We start from the raw sequence: 18,862 nt of genomic DNA on the forward strand, positions 1-18,862 counted from the left end.
TGACATGTAGACAGTCATTTTTCTGAGTCAAACAATGCGAGTCGGGTTTGCGATGGCCGCTGTCAACATGTGGCGGGACTCGCTCCTGCGGCGCAGCTCGCCTCTTCTCTATAATAGAAAGCAGACCCGTCGTTGAAAAATCTGCTGTGTCTGCATGTTTTCACCCTGTCCACCCCCTCTTTCCTCACGGTAACTAGGCCTTCCTGCTCCGCGGCAGATTGGCAAAACTAATAAAGAGGGATAGAGAACTTCCAAATCTTAAATCGGAAATTTCCAAACAAAAGATGCCAAGTGAGAAATCCTGCACTCCACAACTTGTAGGCTATTGTCACATTCTGTGATGCCTGTGAAACTAAATCATGTGCTTTGACTTGATGTTTCTCTTATTTCTGTCATTTCTGCCATATTCGGAAATGAATGAATGACTAAAGAAATTCATTTCATTCTTTTCTGAACCGCTTTATCCTCACTTGGGTCGTGGGGGGTGCTAGAGCCTATCTCAGCTGACTTCGGGCCTGAGGTGGGGGAATACCCTGAATCGGTGGCCGGCCAATCGCAGGGCACAAAGCGACATAGCTGAACATAGCTAGGGGCAATTTAGAGTGTCCAATCAGCCTACCATGCATGTTTTTGGAATGTGGGAGGAAACCGGAGTACCCGGAGAAAACCCACACAGACACACATAACATGCAAACTCCACACAGGTGGACTGACCTGGATTTGAACCCAGACCTGTGGGGCCCCGCGCTAACCACTCACTCGCCGGGCCGTCCTAAAGAAATTAAACTTTATTTAAATGTAAAACAGTTAAACATTTCTAAAAATGATTAGGATTTTCCTTTTTCAAAAACACATTGAACTTAAAATCAAACTTTAATGACCTCGTGGGCGACCTAAGCACAACATTGTCCATTTGTGGTAAAAGTGTGGACCCCAATGAGCAAAGGATATTGGTTGAATGCCCACCAAGAAGCTGTAATTCTGCAGTATAGTGCCTGAAAACCAGGTATACTTTACTTGTTATACATTTTGCACCCCTCAAAACATGGCGTCTCCATGTGCCAGTTTTCATAAGAGAGCACTATACTGCAAATGTGCATGAGGGAAGTTTGGGGGTAGATTAGTAACCTTGAGCTTGTGTGCGAAAGACACATTATACACACTGGCATGGGCCTCCACATGCACCCAGCGAGGCCTTTTTAAACTCATGTCAGCGTGCATGTCAGAAGCGTGCTTCCAAATGACAGCGTGCACACTTGTGCCAGTGAAGCTGTCAGTTTGAATTCAAATGCTACATGAATAATTACAGGCCATAGAAGACATTCTATTCTAATATTCAGGCTCGGACCACCGTGGCCTTCGAGTTGGCATCTAATTTGACTCTTCGCGGCCGCAAAAAAGCCTTCCACATTCTCAAATGTAACACAAAGAAGCTTGCAGGGGGGTTCGCCTTTATGAAAGTTGAGAGAGTGGTTTATTATAATGGAGGCCATTCACGCTGAAAGAATGTAGTTTTGCATTTGGAACACCAGCTTGAGGTTGAAAAATGTATACTCGCAAAGCGCTGCTTAAAATGTCCAGAAACAATCAACGGCCTTTTTGTGTTGACGTTAAACTCGCATTGTACATGTATGTGGTTTACGCAAACTAACAATAGTGATGTTTTATTTTTGCAACAATTGTTTTTCTTTTCGGGAAAAAATTGCACGCTTTTACTCGTAATTGCATTCAAACTTAGATTCAACAAACTTTGTGTGTAGACTAGGAAATTCTTCATGTTGTTCAGTGCTGCTCTGCTACCATGTCTTGAATTGCGTCAAGTTGCCACTAGAGGGTACCAGAGTAACGCTATCAATTTGCGTATTTGGCACGGTCACTGCACTACTGGAATTGCAACAAGAAGATGAGAGCAGGTAAGCTTATGTATTCCAAAATCAGTCATAATGAATGCTTTGTTATTCTCAGATGTGTTTCTCATTTCTTCCTTTTTTCAGCTCAGTTAAAGCATCTTTCAGTATTCAAGTGCAAGTTCGGGTAAGATTTTTTTGTTCCAAGGTCAAACCCAGTATGCATTTAATTGCTCTGTTGTCAAAAGTGTTTGGACTACAAATGGTGAATCCCTCCCCCACCCCCGATAAATGTGAGGTCACCCCATTGGCTAGTATAGGGTGTCCAAAATGAAGTCATGCATTTCACCTTTGTGTAGGATAATACATTAAAATACACCATATAACAAATGTTCTAAACTTTAAATCATGTTCTTACTGCACGCTAAGCTAAATCATTAAATAAACTTAAAACAAGCCAAAGTATATGCTCTGTGAATGTATTTTAAGATTGCCGGGATTTTCGCAGTCTTCTATAAGCCTGATGGGCCGCCAGGTTTTCCGTACCCTCCTTGCCAGGCTAAAACATTGCTCGAAGCGAAAGTATAAAAGGGACACATACATATATTAAAATGTATTTTAGTCACGTCTGGTCATTTTGTTAAAGGGGTAATGGTGACATCTTATGTTCGATATGTTGACAAAATTGTTCCAGCCCTCTATCATTGCTCTTAATTGCATTGTATTTTTATTTGTTTATTTTTTCAAACTAAAATTCGATATGTGCCATTTAAATATAGTCAACAAATGGGTAAAATAAGACAATAGTCATCATTTTAAAATCCCAGTCTGCATAAATTGGTTAATTGTGATTTAGTTCCTAAAACATGGTCCCTATATCGCTGGGCTTTCCAAATTTTTCAAGGGAGAACCTGGATTGGCTAAAAATGAACTGTCTGTATGTGTGTGTGTGTGTGTGTGTGTGTATGTGTGTGTGTATATATATATATATATATATATATATATATATATATATATATATATATATATATATATATATATATATATATATATTATATATATGTATATATGTATGTATATATGTATATATGTATGTATATATGTATATATGTATGTATATATGTATATATATGTATGTATATATGTATATATGTATGTATATATGTATATATATGTATGTATATGTTGACTACGCAGTAATGTAAACACTTAAAAAACTGAAACTCCGAAAACCGAGCCTACTTGAAGGAATGCTACAGACTATATTAACGACAATAAATTGCACTACAATAAAGTGGAGTCCAAATCAAGCGCATCAATGACGTCACTTTTGCATCGGTTGCCACGATCCGGGTGACACAAAGGGAAGCCCCGTGTACACTTGCGGTTAGGAAATGAGCCAGTTCCGACATCGCTTACCGCAGCACGTGAAGTCAAATTCAACCTTAAAGCGACCGGCGCAGACGTTTCAATGCCCTTCTGTGGTTTGTTTTGCTAATCAACCTCATGTTCCAGCATGTTCCATACGCCGTCTTCATTTAGTCTCTTCGCCGCTTTCCTCCTCACTACAGTTGGCGTGTGTGCGTCATCTTTAGAGGTTCTCCAACCACCACCTCCAAGCCCCTGTCTAAATAAACCCACTCCCTGTAATGCATATGGAGTACAGTTTGTGGATGATGCCGCTTTCCCCTTGAACACATAGAAAAACTGCCATCCCACCTGCTGATGATTATATAACGTCAGAACCGTTTCCACTAAAATTGTATGAATTACGTATTAGGCCGCATACATTATATACGCCAAACCCAATGGTGGGAAATTCAAATGTGTAGATTTTCAGGTATCTATTCTTTAGATGTGAGTTTAGTTTTAGTGCTTTGAATCATTTAAGGACATTTGAAATTTTGTGCCCACCCTGCCCGGTCGTATATTAATTTTTCCTATCCTCCCTTGGTGGGATGTTTTATCACCGTCAATGGTACTGAAAGTGAGACATTCGTCAAAAAAACAGTGCTTCCACGGTATATGCTACCACATTTTATTGGAATAACTTGGGGAAGGCCCTTTTTTTTCTTCCAAGCTTTATAAAGGTCTGCTTGGAGAACTTCTGGTCTGGATGAGTGGACTAAAAATCCCCACCGACACGCTCCAACATCTTGTGAAAAATCTTCCTGGAAGAGTGGTAGCTCTAAAAAAAAAAAGGGACACTAAAAATTGAGAACTTTTCATTTCCTGTCCCAGTACTTTTGTACATTGATGAAGCAAACGCCTGTTTGATTTAAAATAAAATAAATTTGGATTTATTAATCTTTATTAATTATCATTAAAAAAAACATAACATTTTGCCCAGCAGGCCTTAAAAAACATCCTGGTATGATATTGTGTCTGAGAAATATTCTGATTCTGTTAGTCATTTTTCTGGAAAGTTGGCTTAATGAAATCTTAATTCCTGGTGAGACATTGTTTTTATTAGAGATGCAGTTTTTCATATCGAGTACTTCCATGACTAATTCCTGATACTTCAAAATGCTGTTATGTCCTGATCCTGACACAAAAAATGATGTGATGCTACCGTTGTTGTACCTAAATGAGCTCATTGATTGAAAGTTATGAACTATTTCAGATTTTGAGTGAAGGTGACCTGAATGTAGTTTATTCTGACTTTGTGAACAGCTTCTTTCAGAACCCAATGAGCGCATTTGGGATGGCAGTTCATTTTCCTACCAGATTGCCAGCTTTCTTTCGTGAAAACCTGCCTAAGCACACTTTAACCGACCCTTCATTTTTATGTACCTGGCAACTCGGAGCCGCCTCACGTGGCACGTGTGATAAAAGCAAAAGTATAAAATGGTTCATTTTTGGAACAAGGAACCCAAGTCGTTCATTTTAGGAAAATAAATGAACTGACCCCTTTGCTAATTGGGTTTATTGCATCCTTAATGTCTTCTGTTCTGAGACTTTTGCAAATGTGGCGAGCAAATTGTAAAAGAATTTTGATGTCAAGTGCATGGATGCACACGCAAGCATGTGAGTGGCTTGCTGATCCAGCTGCTTGACTCATTTGTCAGCATGACGATGAACATTATTTGTAGTTTTCCCTCCCTCCCTCCCTCCCGATGCGAGGCTGCTGCTGTTGCTGCTCTGGTGTACGCTGAGCCAGGAACATTTCAGGGAGTCTGGATGGCGCGGGGGAGGCCCCCCAGCCCCCCTTCCCCCACATCTTCCCCTCCTCTCATCCTCAGGGGTCCTTTCTCTATATAAGGCTCTCCGAGCTGCTCCCATTGTAGACGCACATCCCGCCTGCAGGCAACTGGCAGCAGATCTTCACACAGGAATACAAGAAAGCCTCAAAGTAGTCAAGAGTGAAGACAAGCAGAGGTGAGATAAGACCTTTTTTTAAAAGACATTTTTCCCCTTTGTCTTTTTAATTATTGCAGTTGCAACCTTTTTGATGCAGGCAGTGAACTTGAACGATGCTTTCTACATGTGCAGAGATGTTAATATGTATGTAGTATATGGTACTTTCAAAGTTCTATTCAATCAGTGGGTTCAAATTTCTAGGTAAAAACATGGATAATCCAAAAATTAGTCACATTTTTTTTGCATTGAAAGCCACATTGCCCCCAAAAAGAATGAAAATGGTAAAAGCATTTAAAGCAATAAAAGCATTTTCAATATGATGTAGGTCAACGTATACTAAGCAGTTTTACAGAATTGGAAAAAATACAAACCTAAATTGATGATTTGGTTAGTAGGTTCTATAGTAAGAGGTCAGAAAATGTTGATAATATTTTGAAACTTAAAGCGGCTTTTTATTTCATAGCGGGTGACAGAAATAAGGACAATATTTATTAATGATGTGATAATGGAAGTCGAAGATAATGAAAGAGCGACACTTACGTCAAAGTGATTTATTGACATAAGTATTTATGAATTAATTGCTTCAATTTGAAAAACATTTACACTACTGGTGTACTTTATACATATAATACAGTTCATCCTTACGTTATTGAACATTTAACAGTAGAGAATAGCATCAAAGATGAAAATTATTTTTGGGGTGGGTTGGGGGGAGGGGGGGGAGCTTAGTGACACTCCACCCATTCTGGCTCATTGACAGAAAGTGGCGTTCACATGCTAGCATGGCGGTCAGGTGAAGTAAAGGTCAAGCCCCCTTGACCGACGCGAGGCTACAGTGCGCTTCCGTGTCTTCTGGGCCCATCTGTCACTCGGGTCCAAAATTCAGGAGAGCCGTGAGAAGGCTCCGGGCCCAGGAGCTGCTCTCGCTGGAGTGCGAGCGAGGGTGTGGTGCCTTGTGCTTGATGCCTGCCTGCTTGCCTGGCTGGCTGGGCTGCCCCACGGCATGCCAGCGCTGGCACGGCGTGTTGACACAAAGCCGGTGCCAGACCTCAAGCCGCCTCTTTGCAGCCAGAGGGAAAGAGGTGAAGGGATTCAAGGATAAGGAGCGAGAGAGCAAGAGAGCGAGAGAACGGGAAAGTGAGAGAGCGAGAAACTCCTGTTTATTTGCTTCTCGGTTCACACGGACCCGTTGCACCTTTCTCGCTTTATTTGAACAAATCCTCCCTCTTGTTGAACATTAAATCATTATTGGCCACAACATTAAAGAACGAAACCAGATCCAATGCCGAGCCGGAGCAAAAAGAAATCCCACCCTCTAAACATTGGTTTGAGATGTTTGCAGAATTCGTATAATACTTTGTGCAACGCTGTTTAGTTGTTGTCGTGGTTGTCATTTGTATTTTTCAAATTGTTAAGTGTGATCCTGAACTGTTTCTTTGAAGGCAGAATACAGTTTTTGCATAGAATTGATTTGGGTTTTGAAGATTTATCTGATATCGTCGTGTACGTGCAAAATCATTACTTTTCAAACAATTGTAACTCACATTTTCTCTTCCCGTTGGATCTGTTCCAAAAATCCCTTTTAAAGTGTTTCAAAAATGTTCTTTTTTCAAATTAAATAATCACTCCTTAATTTCATACTTTCTGGCAGCTTGAAATCATGACATAAATCACAGTAAACGTGGAAGTTTACTTACTCAGCTACACACGTCAATCCGATCAAGAAAATTTCAAACTTTAAACTTACTAATATGTTAATTTCAGTCAAAAAATGTGTTGAAATTGATCCCATTTTACTATTCTCATAATGCTGATGACATGATTCCCATGAGGCATTTCTGGTTAATATTCTATCATCACATTACTCACATATTGCTCAGCAGTGGTTGCTCATATTATTATGCAGTAGAAGCCTGTGTAGAAATACACAGGAAATGCTCAGTTCATGACGTGAAACTGTTGTCATTTGTACTCTCCCAAAAGAAGAAAGTGATGAAATCATTTTTTTCAGGTTTTGTCAGCACTGACCTCCCCCCACACATATAAAAAAGCCGCCACTGAGTTCAACCTTCTCCGTGTCAACCATGGCCTTCATCCCTCTCCTCTCCCTCCTGCTGCTCTCCTGGATCGGAAGTTCGGCGTCGCTTTTCCTGCCCGACTCGCCGGAGCTCAGGCAGCTGCTGAGTCGCTACGAAGACCGAGAAAAGGGTGAGAACGCCACCAGCCGAAGCAGGACCAGGCGGGCCATCCGCTGGTCGGACCGCGAGGAGATCCTCCAGCTGCACAACAAACTGAGGGGCTCGGTGTACCCCAGCGCGGCCGACATGGAGTACATGGTAAGGCCCAATGGGACTGAAAATGTATCAAAAAGGGATCCCAAATATACATGTTGATCAGGGGTGTCTAACTCAATAGTGGTTATGCTTTCAATTTGGGTACCAATTTGGGCTGCCACAATTGATCCATTAATCCATTATCTCATGAATTGACGACTATTTTGATGAATTATTGAGTGACATTGAGGTAAACATGGTTCAAATCCTCATTATTGGTGTTTTAAATAGAAAATATTGGATTTAAAAAAATATATACTTATATTATTCAATTAGAAATAAGTGGAAAAAACTGAAAATTATATATTTAAGTTATATTGCTGTTTTTAGTTTAAAAGGGGAATAGTTAATATACCCTTTAATTCTTGATTTTTTTTAAATTGACTATTTATATAATTTTCTAAAATAATAGTGAGATCACTGTTTTTTTCCTTAATTTTTGATGTTTATTTTTTTTAACGATAAAAACAAAACAAAGTAAATATTCCCTAATTTCTTTCCGTGTTTAGGAAAATGGATATCAGTGTCTTGAAAAAAAAGAAAATGATTGAAATTGCAGCTCTTTCCAAACTGTAAATGCTTATGTTTATCAGGCAAGGTAAACATAGACCTCCTAATTTTCAGGTGTGTACATGTAAATGATGCTATAGTCAATGCAGGGTGGTTTCCACAAGTGCTTTTTAAACCTGGCGGGCCATCAGGTAACTCTACCAGGCTAAAGCATTGCTCCATAACTATAAAAAATACACGTATATTTTCAATCATTTTTATCCACGTCTAGTGATACCTTTCAAAGTTCACCGTCCATCTTATGGTCGAAAGCATGTTCCATTGCACTGAATTGCATGTTGAAAAGTCTTTTCTCTCAACCTGGAAACACGCCCTCATGACATCAGGCTATTTCACGCCTGCTGCGTTGTGTTTCTTTTTAACAAGCTGCATAATAACGCTGACTTTGTGCGGTCTACCTGCATCATTTTGGAGAAGACAAGTAAGGGCGGGGTGCTTGTTAGAGCTCGCATGGCACTGGAGTGGGCAAAGTAGAGGAATTATTGTTGTTGGGAAGAGCTTGAAGGTTAGGGAGTGTGCGAGGGGAAAGCGCGCCCGTCCTTGTGTGTGCTTGACCACCAAAAGGCTGGAAATTTACTGAGGAGTTGCCTTGAGAGTGTCTTCGCTGCTATAAAAAAAGCTATTTACTTGAGAATTTATTTATTCCATATCCTCCAGATTTAGTTAAATGAATGACTAGGTGCACTTGTTATAGCTTGCTGTTGGTTTTTCTCACTTTTGGTGATTAAACTGCGGTGCTTAACGTCTACAGGTGTGGGATGACGAGCTCGAAAGGTCTGCCACTCACTGGGCCGAGATGTGCCAGTGGGATCACGGACCTCGGGACCTGCTCATGTCCATTGGGCAGAACCTGGCTGTGCACTGGGGAAGGTGAGTCGATCCCAAACACACACACACATACATTTTTGTGCTGATTAAAGCTAAAATTGGTAGCAAGTGGTATTAAATGAGTGACTCCTTTCTCATCACGCACGAACCGGTGCAGTGTGTGCGCTTACTTGGCTTGCTCACACACGGTGTGCTAAGCAAAAGTGCCGGTAACTCGTTTCAGTTTGACAGTCATTAGCAATCACTTATGTGTTGTCGACAGCTCCGTCTGGCTGAAAGCTGGTGAAAACCAGGCCAATTGCGGGGATTTTTCTTTTTTTCCACTGCTGGCTGACGACGCCACACTCTGTCTTTCATGCTTCTTTTCCCCTCCTTCCCAAAGGGTGAACATTATGGGCCAAAATTCTGCCAGTCTGTGGTGATATTTTTAAAATATATGTGTTAACATCTTTGGTGTTTATCATGTACATGTTATGTGAGGGCTGCTCATGTATCAATGGGAAGCCATGAAACAGCTGCAGTTCATTCCCCCCCACTGTGCCATTTCATCTTTACTGAGGATGGATGTGCACTGTTAAAATAAATGAATAAATACATGTACAATTGTGTTGCCAGAATTGTACCATTAAAAAAAAAATGGGAAAACGGTATTAAAATAATGTGAAATTAACCACAAAATGCCCCAAATAACATCATTTTAACTGTTATTATTTGTGTGATGATCATTATTTAAACAACAGATTACTATTAAAAAATGTATATATTAGATTAGATTTTTTTTTTTTTAAAATGAGATAACTTTACTCATCCCGTATTCGGGAAATTCACAGTCGCAGTAACAAGAGGGTGAGAATACAGACACAGGAAAAGACATTTTAAATGGTAATCCATATTGTCACTGCAGCAGTCGAGCGTGCTGACTGCTGAGCCAAAAGTGCAATCTAGTTTAATTTTCCTTCTATGCACACACCAGTTCTTCCAACCAGTCTTTGGTAAATTGGTAGTCTGCAGTAAGACGTCTATCGCCATCGATGAAATTAGGTCGGGTTGTTCACGTGCTTAGATGAGTTTGATGGGTGAAAACATGCAGCCCTTCCAACACTTTGTGTTGAACAGAACCACAGTGGCTGCCAGCTCTTTGATTCTCTGAATCCATACAGTGGACCGTATGTATATGCAGGGCTTGACTCTGAATGTGTGTTTGTCCACAGTAGGCCTCTTTATGACATCGTTTGCCGTCACAGCAGGTGCCCTTCCAGGAATCTGCTCTCATTCTCACTGAGCCGCTCATTCCTCCCCCTTCCCCTTCTTTTTCTTCTCGTGCCAGCACACCCAGCGAGGACTCCCTTCTTTCTGCTCCCTTTGCTCTCACCGTCATCGCCCTGGGCTCATTTCAATACCCTAAAAAGACATGTTTACAGTACGGATTGGTCCGATGGTTGTGCTCTGTTTAGACTCTTGGTTGTTTTTGTTTTGTTTTTCCATTTCACATGATCTTGCTATCCCCCTTACTCAATGCCAGTCGACTGAACCTGCTGCTTTTTTTGTGTGCAGATACCGCTCGCCCGCCTTCCATGTTCAGGCCTGGTACGATGAGGTGAAAGATTACACCTACCCCTACCCTCACGAGTGCAACCCTTGGTGTCCTGAGCGCTGCTCGGGGCCTATGTGCACTCACTACACCCAGGTGCGAAACCCAAACACACAAGAGAACTGTACTGGGAACTAAGTAGAAGTGGTTAAAAAGCATGACTTGCCAGCAAAAGTAGACAAAATAATGGATGCCCAAGGCTAGAATACTCTTTTAAAGGCACGTGAAACTATTTTGCTGACTGCTGAGTGTAGCCGCATTTTGGGGAAAAAAAAGTTGACTTTGAAGCTGCTAAGATGTGTTTACAGAAACATCCAAACTCCCCCTACTGCCCCTCAGCTTGAAATCTGACCAGAGCCATCTGGTAGTCATTCGCACTCATCCCTCCATGCTTGACCTGGATTCTTTCAAAGATGCTGCGGTGAAGGGGGACGTTGCTTGAACTCAGCATCCAAACCGTGTCAATGCGTTTCCTTTGCTTTCAAATTTAGGCGGAGGGAATCGAATACTTGAAAACTTAGAAGCACAAAAAAATTCTTTCTGCGTCATCATCCATTAATTGAATTCGACTTGAATTATCGGGTCATAGTCGACTAAAAAGTAAAGAAACAGACACAAGTAAACATGTAATTTTAAGGCTCAAGTGTACTCAAGTAATGTAGGGATTCCTTAGAACAAAAAGTGCTAGGTTTTTGGATTCGGTTACCAAAACTTGCCAATCGTGAACCACCAACCAACCCTCTTTGTCCTGTTAAGCCGCCGCAAAGACGTAGCCCCCCTCAGCTATCGTTGCGCATCACACAAATCTGCGTGCTGACTCACTGCTTCCAGTGGCCTCAAAATGTCTCAAGCAGGGAAAAAAAGATGAACATTCCTAAAGAAGGAAAGCATGCACGTTTCAAGGAAAGCGAAAAAAAGGTTCGGGGGAGTTTTGGAAGCCGCAGTGTCGTGCACCCCTTCACCTGGCACATCATTCATTTTCTTGAGCACATGTGTAGCAGTTTTCCGCTCAATAAGTTATTTTATTTGACCTCGGGGGCACCCGGCTAAGATATTAGGGCATGACGGCTTTGCCACCGCCTTGATGAGAACCTTCACACGTGATGATGTCCCACTGGCCTTGTTAATCGTGACCGCACGTCCGTCTGCTTCCTCTGGAATGATCCATTGACCCGAATGCTGCACGGGAGAAACAAAAAATGGCCTGCCGGTTTTATAGGTTAAGTGTATTTTGATCCATTCACGAGGTGGAGCTTACATTGGCCTGGCCTTGATTCCTCTCTTCACAGTTGGTTTGGGCCACCACGAGCAGAGTTGGCTGCGCCGTGCACATGTGTCCCGTGATGAACGTTTGGGGGGAAACGTGGGAGAACGCCGTCTACCTCGTGTGCAACTACTCCCCAAAGTAAGAGCAAAGATTCCAGAAGTGACACCTTTGCGCTTCGTTGATATTTTTTCCCTCCTCAAAGTCCTGGCAGCTCTGCGTATGTTCCGAACGCGCTCCCAGCTGTTGGCTTGACCGCTCATTTTGAGCGCCGAGTGACATTTTGGGGCCGCTCGAATTCCTCCAGAAGTCAGAAAATAGAAAAAGCGTCATCAATTATCGGGAAAGCAAAATATGAGCTGGTTTCCATTCCATTTAGAGACAACGAGGAGGGCTTTTATTAGCCTCTTAGGAGCGTCGACCGCAGGCGAATGGTGTTCAAGTCATTACAAGAGCAGCGAGCAAAGTGATGCTGACAAGTTTCAACCTCAGTCAACATGCGTGCCTTGTGTTCCCGCAGGGGAAACTGGATCGGGGAGGCGCCGTACAAAAATGGACGCCCTTGTTCCCAGTGCCCCCCCAGCTACGGTGGAGGATGCAGAAATAATTTGTGCTATAAAGGTGAGCACAGAGGACAAAGGCAGACACTTGGCTCAGAATTTGACAGATGAGATTTTCAGTTGTCCTCGTTGTGATTTGGACATACTTTTAAACAACGGCAAAGATTTTAAATGGTGAAGCAATTTTTTTTCTTCCATTGTGAGGAATTCAAATCATGAACTCCTCGGCTGCCATGACAGCATTAGACGTCGTTCGCACTGGGAGGGTTGGCAGTGAATGAAACAAAAATCTGCCAGTCTTCCCATTTCAAATGGAAATGATGTCTTATAGTAGTGAATTGCACCCTCAAAGTTACCATTTATGGAAAACTGGCACCACCATACTGCCGTTTGCCTTATTGCATTCACTAACTGATATCTGTATTATGCTGGAAACTATTTGGTAAATCAGTTATATTGCTGTTTTGATCAAATTGAAAATCATGCTAAAATAACTTTAGGTTGCAAACTTTCAGATGAAACTTTCTAAGGTGCATGTTTGTTTGGCGGTGTATCCAATGTTAGACTCCCAGCGAACTGAGACTGAGGATATGAATGAGGTGGAGAAACCTCAAGTGCCCATCGTGCCTCGCACGACCCCAAAACCCGCACCCAAACCCTCCACTCCACGGAGACCCGTGTCCAGGCCATCTGCGCCAATCACCCCGTCATCAAGGAATCCGAGTAACACCTACCTAGGTAAGCACTATTACATTGTATACAAAAACTGGAGAAACTTCCACCTAGAAATAAGACATTGTTATAGGTCCCAAATTATTGGACCCACTACCAACTCCCCATTTCATTTTTTTTAAACCAAAAGTTCACTTCACATTCAGCTAGGACCAAAACATTTTTAAAAAATCGGTCCATTTCCACTGTTGTAAGCTCATATTGTTCATGCACTTTTTTTAGTACTTCAATGGTTTCATTATTTCACATTTTTGCAGCTCAGCCTATCAAGTGTGAGACCAGACTGCGCGATAAATGCAGAGGTGTAACCTGCAACAGGTAATATCATCATTAGTGTTCCTAAAATTACCATATTTTCACGACTATAAGGCGCACCACATTATAAGGCGCACCCTCAATGAATCACACATTTTATTTATTTTTCCATATATAAAGCACACTGGATTATAAGGCGCCCTGTCTTTTTTGGAGAAAATTTAAGACTTAAGTGTGCCTTATAGTCGTGAAAATACGGTACATTGACACGCATACCTTACGATGAACTCAAATGTGCTCTTTTTATATATTTTCAGATATAAGTGTCCCGCTAACTGCATGAATAGAAAAGGGAAGATTTGGGGAACGCTTTACTATGACGTGGTGAGCGCTCTTGCCCGAAAATGATCCGATCAAAGCAATTTGACATTCAATAATTGCTTGTTTTTCATCGTGGGTGTAGCAATCGAGTATTTGCCGTGCCGCCATTCACTTTGGTGCAATCAACAATAACGGGGGAATTGTGGACGTCTCCAGGATGGAAGCCAAGGTTCCCTTCTTTGTCAAAGCCACCAAGAATTCCATCGAGTCTTTCAGGTATTCGATAGATCTATTTTATGCAGCAGCGATGTTTTCAGGTTCAAATTTCTAAGCATATTACATTTCTTTTACAGTAAATATAAGCCAGGAAATGCCTTCATGATTTATAAAGTACAAGGTAAGACATTCATTACGGTACTAATATATGATGATATGTTACCTCATGCCATGTTTTTGCTGTTTTCACAGAAACCAACGTTGACTGCTACACCACGGTGGCTGACATCTGCCCATTCAAAAAGCCCCTTTCCCATTGTCCAAGGTAACCCAATTTTTCTTCATAATTTGCATTTTAGCTGATCTCTTGATTTCTCATTCTGACACTAATATTTGATTGCTTCTTCAGAATGTTCTGTCCTTCCGACTGCAAGAATCAACCCTCTTATTGGTCACCAGTCATTGGCAACAACTTCTACACCGATGTAAGTGTTCAGATTTTGGATTTACGTCCACCATGGATGAATAGATTTTACAGGTTTTACTAAAAGGGATGGACAACATCAATTAAAAATGACCTTCACTTGAAAGACAGTTTTTCAAAGTATTTAACTGAATTGTTAAATTTTAGGATCTCTGCTAAAGGACCAAATAATGTTTAAACCCAAAAATGAAAATGCTCATTATGCATATTAAATGATGTTACAATCAAGCAACTTAAAAAAAAACTATAACTTTTGCAAAACCTAGGCATCCATATCTTGTGTTGTCTGTCATAATGAACAACGATGGCACGCAAGGACAACCTGTTCCAGAATGTTGCTCTGTTTTTGATTTGTTCGGTATTTTTGATGACCTAAAAACTGGGACGCAGCGAGGGAAAACAGCTGGCGTCGAGTCTGTTTCTCTTGTCCTATTCTGTTCCTCCTCACGCTCCGATTCCAAAATTTGAGTTACGAGTGAGTTGGCTGAAAATGCCGCCGCTTGCCTCTTAACTGGAACACGCAAGAGGAAGCTCATAACTCTCTGACTCTGGGTTTCCTCCATCAGTCGTCTGTGTATTTTGGAATTTGATCCAAGATGATTTTATTTGCTTTCATATACAAATGATCATAGCGTACCTTTACTTGTATGGCACTGAAAGATGATGATTGACAGTCCTCCCAATTTAATCAGTCAATATTTTTTAAAGTTAAAACTAAATATCCTCTCAATTCTGTCGTCATCGATCTTACAAAGACGACAGAAATTTTATTTTTTGCAAGAAACGTAATGCTCATGATTTATTTTCGTGGCTGGTGGGTTGAGTTTGACAAATGTACTAAATATAAGTCACTCTTTTTGAACCACATCTCCACGGAATATTCCATCAATCCGTTTAATCGTTCTCAGTTACGAGCATGCATAAATTCAAGGAGCAGAATATTTTCGGCTACGCTCGTGGCTGTGACAACTTCTCGTACAGAAAAAAGCAGAAATATTTTCGAAAAGAACGCGTGCCTCACGACCAACGCGAGGTCTACTAAAATGTGTCGAAAGCGTACGGCTTGACTGTAAAGCAGACTAAACAGTGGCGTGCAAGAATTCACGTCACCTCCATGAGTCAATGTGTTGAGTTAGCACTGGCACCGGCGCGTAACGTCTACGTGAAGTTTAATAGACTTTCACCTTGTACGAACTTAGTCTCCGTTGGAGTGGCGTTGGGCTGGCCGTACATCACAGCTCCCCTGAGACAGCTGGGCTGTCAGTTTGGTTTTAAGTCAAAAGACACAAATTTAGACGTTCCTTAAGAGAAATGTCAAGTAAACATGCGTCGCGGTGCTAAACTGTGTCGGCTTTCTTTCGACAGAGGTCCAGTATTTGTAAGGCGGCCATCCATGCAGGGGTGATCTCACCCGACGGGGGCTTTGTGGATGTCCTGCCTCTGGACAAGAGAAAGACTTATGTCGGTGTGCTGAAAAACGGCATCCAGTCTGAAAGGTAATCTTCCGGTTATGCTGGTTTTGACGGTGATCAATGTGCGGATCCAAATTCATTTCTAGATTATCGTTGTTGTTCAACTCATTGGCTGGTAACGATGGCAATAGATGAAGTAGATCTGCGCAAAGAATGAACTGTTAGTAAATTTACGACACAATAGCTTTGGCATATTACCACCTACAACACTTACATTCATTAAACAGAGGAACAACTCTTCTACTGTGGAAATCACGGTTTCTCTATGAGCTTTATAAGCCTGGTGGGCCGAAACCTTGTAACGCCTGAAGGTAAGGAAGCTCGCTGTCAGCCCATCATGTTTTCAGAAAATATATGCAGTTTTTTCCGAGCATAAGTCTCACTTGAGTATCGGAAGCAAAGAAAACTCAAAGAAAAGGAAAAAATATATATATATATACATTTATTAACAATCCTTAAACATACAATCAGCAATAGACATCATACAAATAAAACCTAAAATGCTGTTTTTGTTGCATTATAATGGCTTCAATGTCAGCCAATGAGTTAACAGCCTCCCCAAAAAGTCTTTGGACAGTTTCAAGGTAAACAACGTATCCAAACGATGACTTGATGATCAAAATAACGGTGAATTCATTTCTTAGGCGTGTACTTGTTAATTAGTCACTTAATCACGACAGCTCCACTTCACATTTGTCGTAAATACATTTGTTGAATAGCTCCATGAAAATACTAAAAGCAGAAACAGTTCATACACGACGAGCTGATGTTTCCCTTGATTCACAAATTATTTTATTGAAAAGACACTGACTTTGCCTAAAGCCGACATCGGATCTCCTGAACAAATTGCGGTGCATCTTTGGAAGTGCCTAAAAGAAACCTACTCTGGTTTCCAGGCTGGCTGCGGTCAGAATCGACCCGCACGCTGGATGAATCTCAAACTCAAATCAAAGTCCATTTTAAAATCAAATCAAATCAAGAATAATATTTATCTTCTCGGGCATCCAGCTAACGTCCGGCCAAAACCCGTTGGATCCAGCTCAAAGTTGAGATCCGTGTGAGAGAAAGGTAACGTTTATTCCTCCCATCGCTGCAGGGTTTATGTGGGTTGAAGCGCACACCGGCCCACTTGCGTGCGTGCCATGTTTCTCACATCACTGCGGCCGGACGGTGCAAAATGTAGGGGAGGGACGGCGGCGTTGGGGTCTTTTGTGGCCGGCGTTGTTGTAAGAGTAATGGTGCGGTCGGCTGTGCGGATGGGCCACACATGGGATCTTTGCTTACTTTACAGCCCGGCATTTCAACTGAGTGTACAAAGTGCTGAGTGGGCCAGAAAATGGCAGTGTACGACTACAATGAGAGTGTAAAAAGCCCCCACGGGGAGGTCTCGGGTCAGTAAAAGGCTGGAGAGGAGGGTCAACAATATGGCAGCTGCACTACACTACTACTGTATATCTGATTACTCAAGACTGGGAACGCCGTCCGCAGTCTAATCAGTCCTTTCCTATACTTTAAGAATAATTGCATACATTTGAATGTTAACACCAAAGCAGCGCCATGCCAGTAATCAAGTCAAAAAAAATATTAGCCAGCACAACTTTGATCAAATATTATACATGGTGGACTATGTTTTTTTTGTGTCATGATGAGTAATGTCAAGTGTAAAGTTTGTCATTTTTCTTTCAGGTCAACTTTCCCTCCTGTTTTTTTTCTTGTAAGGCTCGAATTTGTTGCAGCAATGAATATATTTGTGTAAAGTAGCACTCGTATGTGAATAGGGTTTCGTTAAATTCAAATATTTTTGCACCTATGTTCACGTTTTGATGGAGTTTCAAGTTTTATTTTCAATTTAAACGCATCGGATGAAAATGTGGTCTCGGTCATGGTGTTCTTCCACAATTTTGTTGCCCGATGACGTAAATACGATTGGTCTCTCTTCCAGCAAAAGCAGTACAGAGGGGGGCTCCTTCCGTGTCTTTGCCGTGAGGGAGTGAGGCGCCCGCCAACATGTCGGAAAGTCTCCTCAGCTGCTCTCAACGTGCAGGAATTGCCTCCAGGTTTGATACCGCGCCCTCGGTGGAAGCAAAGCGTCTTCACAAAGTCACAGACTCGATCCCCCTTTCGGTCAATCGAGGAAATCGTCACCTTTTACCCCAAATTGAGCAAACCTTTAGAAAGGCGTCACGTGTGAGTGTTGTAAATTATATTGCATTGAACAGCTGGTGCTGGATCTATGAAGTTTTTTATGTTTACATTGATGTTAATTAATATTTTCATACACAGGAATGTATACTGATCACAATTTATTTAATCAGTGTGTACATAATATATATTTTTTAGAAGTACCTTAGATTAACCTTTGTTATTTGACTGTCTTTTGCGAAAATTCCCCTTTTCTTGCTCGTGGCTTGTTGCTGAATAATATGGTTAAGTGTAAAAGCAACGGTTCACTTCTGCATTGACTTTCTTGATTTCCATTGAAAAGAATTCATTTCCTCCCCTCCCCCACACGAGACAGATGAATGTGTCACCTATCATTACAGAAGAATCTTACTAAGTTGCCATGAGTCATAATTGCAAGTGTTGGAAGCTCCATGTTTAAAAATTAAAGTTATCGCCCCTTTGTTTTCTACACGCCACTGCAATTGAAAGGAAAATTGTGTCCAGTATGGACAAAAATGCAAAACAGGCAAATAGTTTTTTGCGAGCACCAAGTATTGTTCAGTCATGTTCGCTCCCAAGAAAATCCCTCCAGTGTATTTCTTTATTCTACCTCAATCCTATCGCTATGCTTGGCTGTAATGTTAACATTCTGCAATTGTAAAATGAAGTGATTTTGTTATGTTATGGGATTTGTAAATAGAACGGTATACTGTTATTGAGTTTTCTTTTTTTTTTTCAGTAAGTCATGTGTGACTCTTTCAATTCTCTTGGATGATTGTTTTTTTTATACAGGCATGTATATTGTAAATGGATTTATCTATATATTTTTTGCACAATTGGAAATAAAATTGTATTTCAAACTGCAA

General features: G+C 41.2%; 1 protein-coding gene across 1 annotated transcript; it reads left to right on the top strand.

The window, feature by feature from the left end:
* The first annotated feature begins 4,488 nt into the window (after positions 1–4,488).
* crispld2 (cysteine-rich secretory protein LCCL domain containing 2) lies at positions 4,489–18,862 on the top strand. Its single transcript, XM_077594852.1, has 15 exons — positions 4,489–5,225; positions 7,219–7,543; positions 8,862–8,980; positions 10,493–10,625; positions 11,819–11,934; positions 12,314–12,414; positions 12,918–13,091; positions 13,343–13,403; positions 13,658–13,724; positions 13,804–13,937; positions 14,015–14,058; positions 14,130–14,202; positions 14,287–14,362; positions 15,727–15,857; positions 17,776–18,862. Exons 2-15 carry the CDS (start codon positions 7,292–7,294, stop codon positions 17,825–17,827), a joined length of 1,533 nt encoding a protein of 510 aa, XP_077450978.1. The 5' UTR covers positions 4,489–5,225; positions 7,219–7,291; the 3' UTR covers positions 17,828–18,862.

This window comes from Stigmatopora argus, chromosome 2 (assembly GCF_051989625.1).
Source record: "Stigmatopora argus isolate UIUO_Sarg chromosome 2, RoL_Sarg_1.0, whole genome shotgun sequence".
NCBI lineage: Eukaryota > Metazoa > Chordata > Actinopteri > Syngnathiformes > Syngnathidae > Stigmatopora > Stigmatopora argus.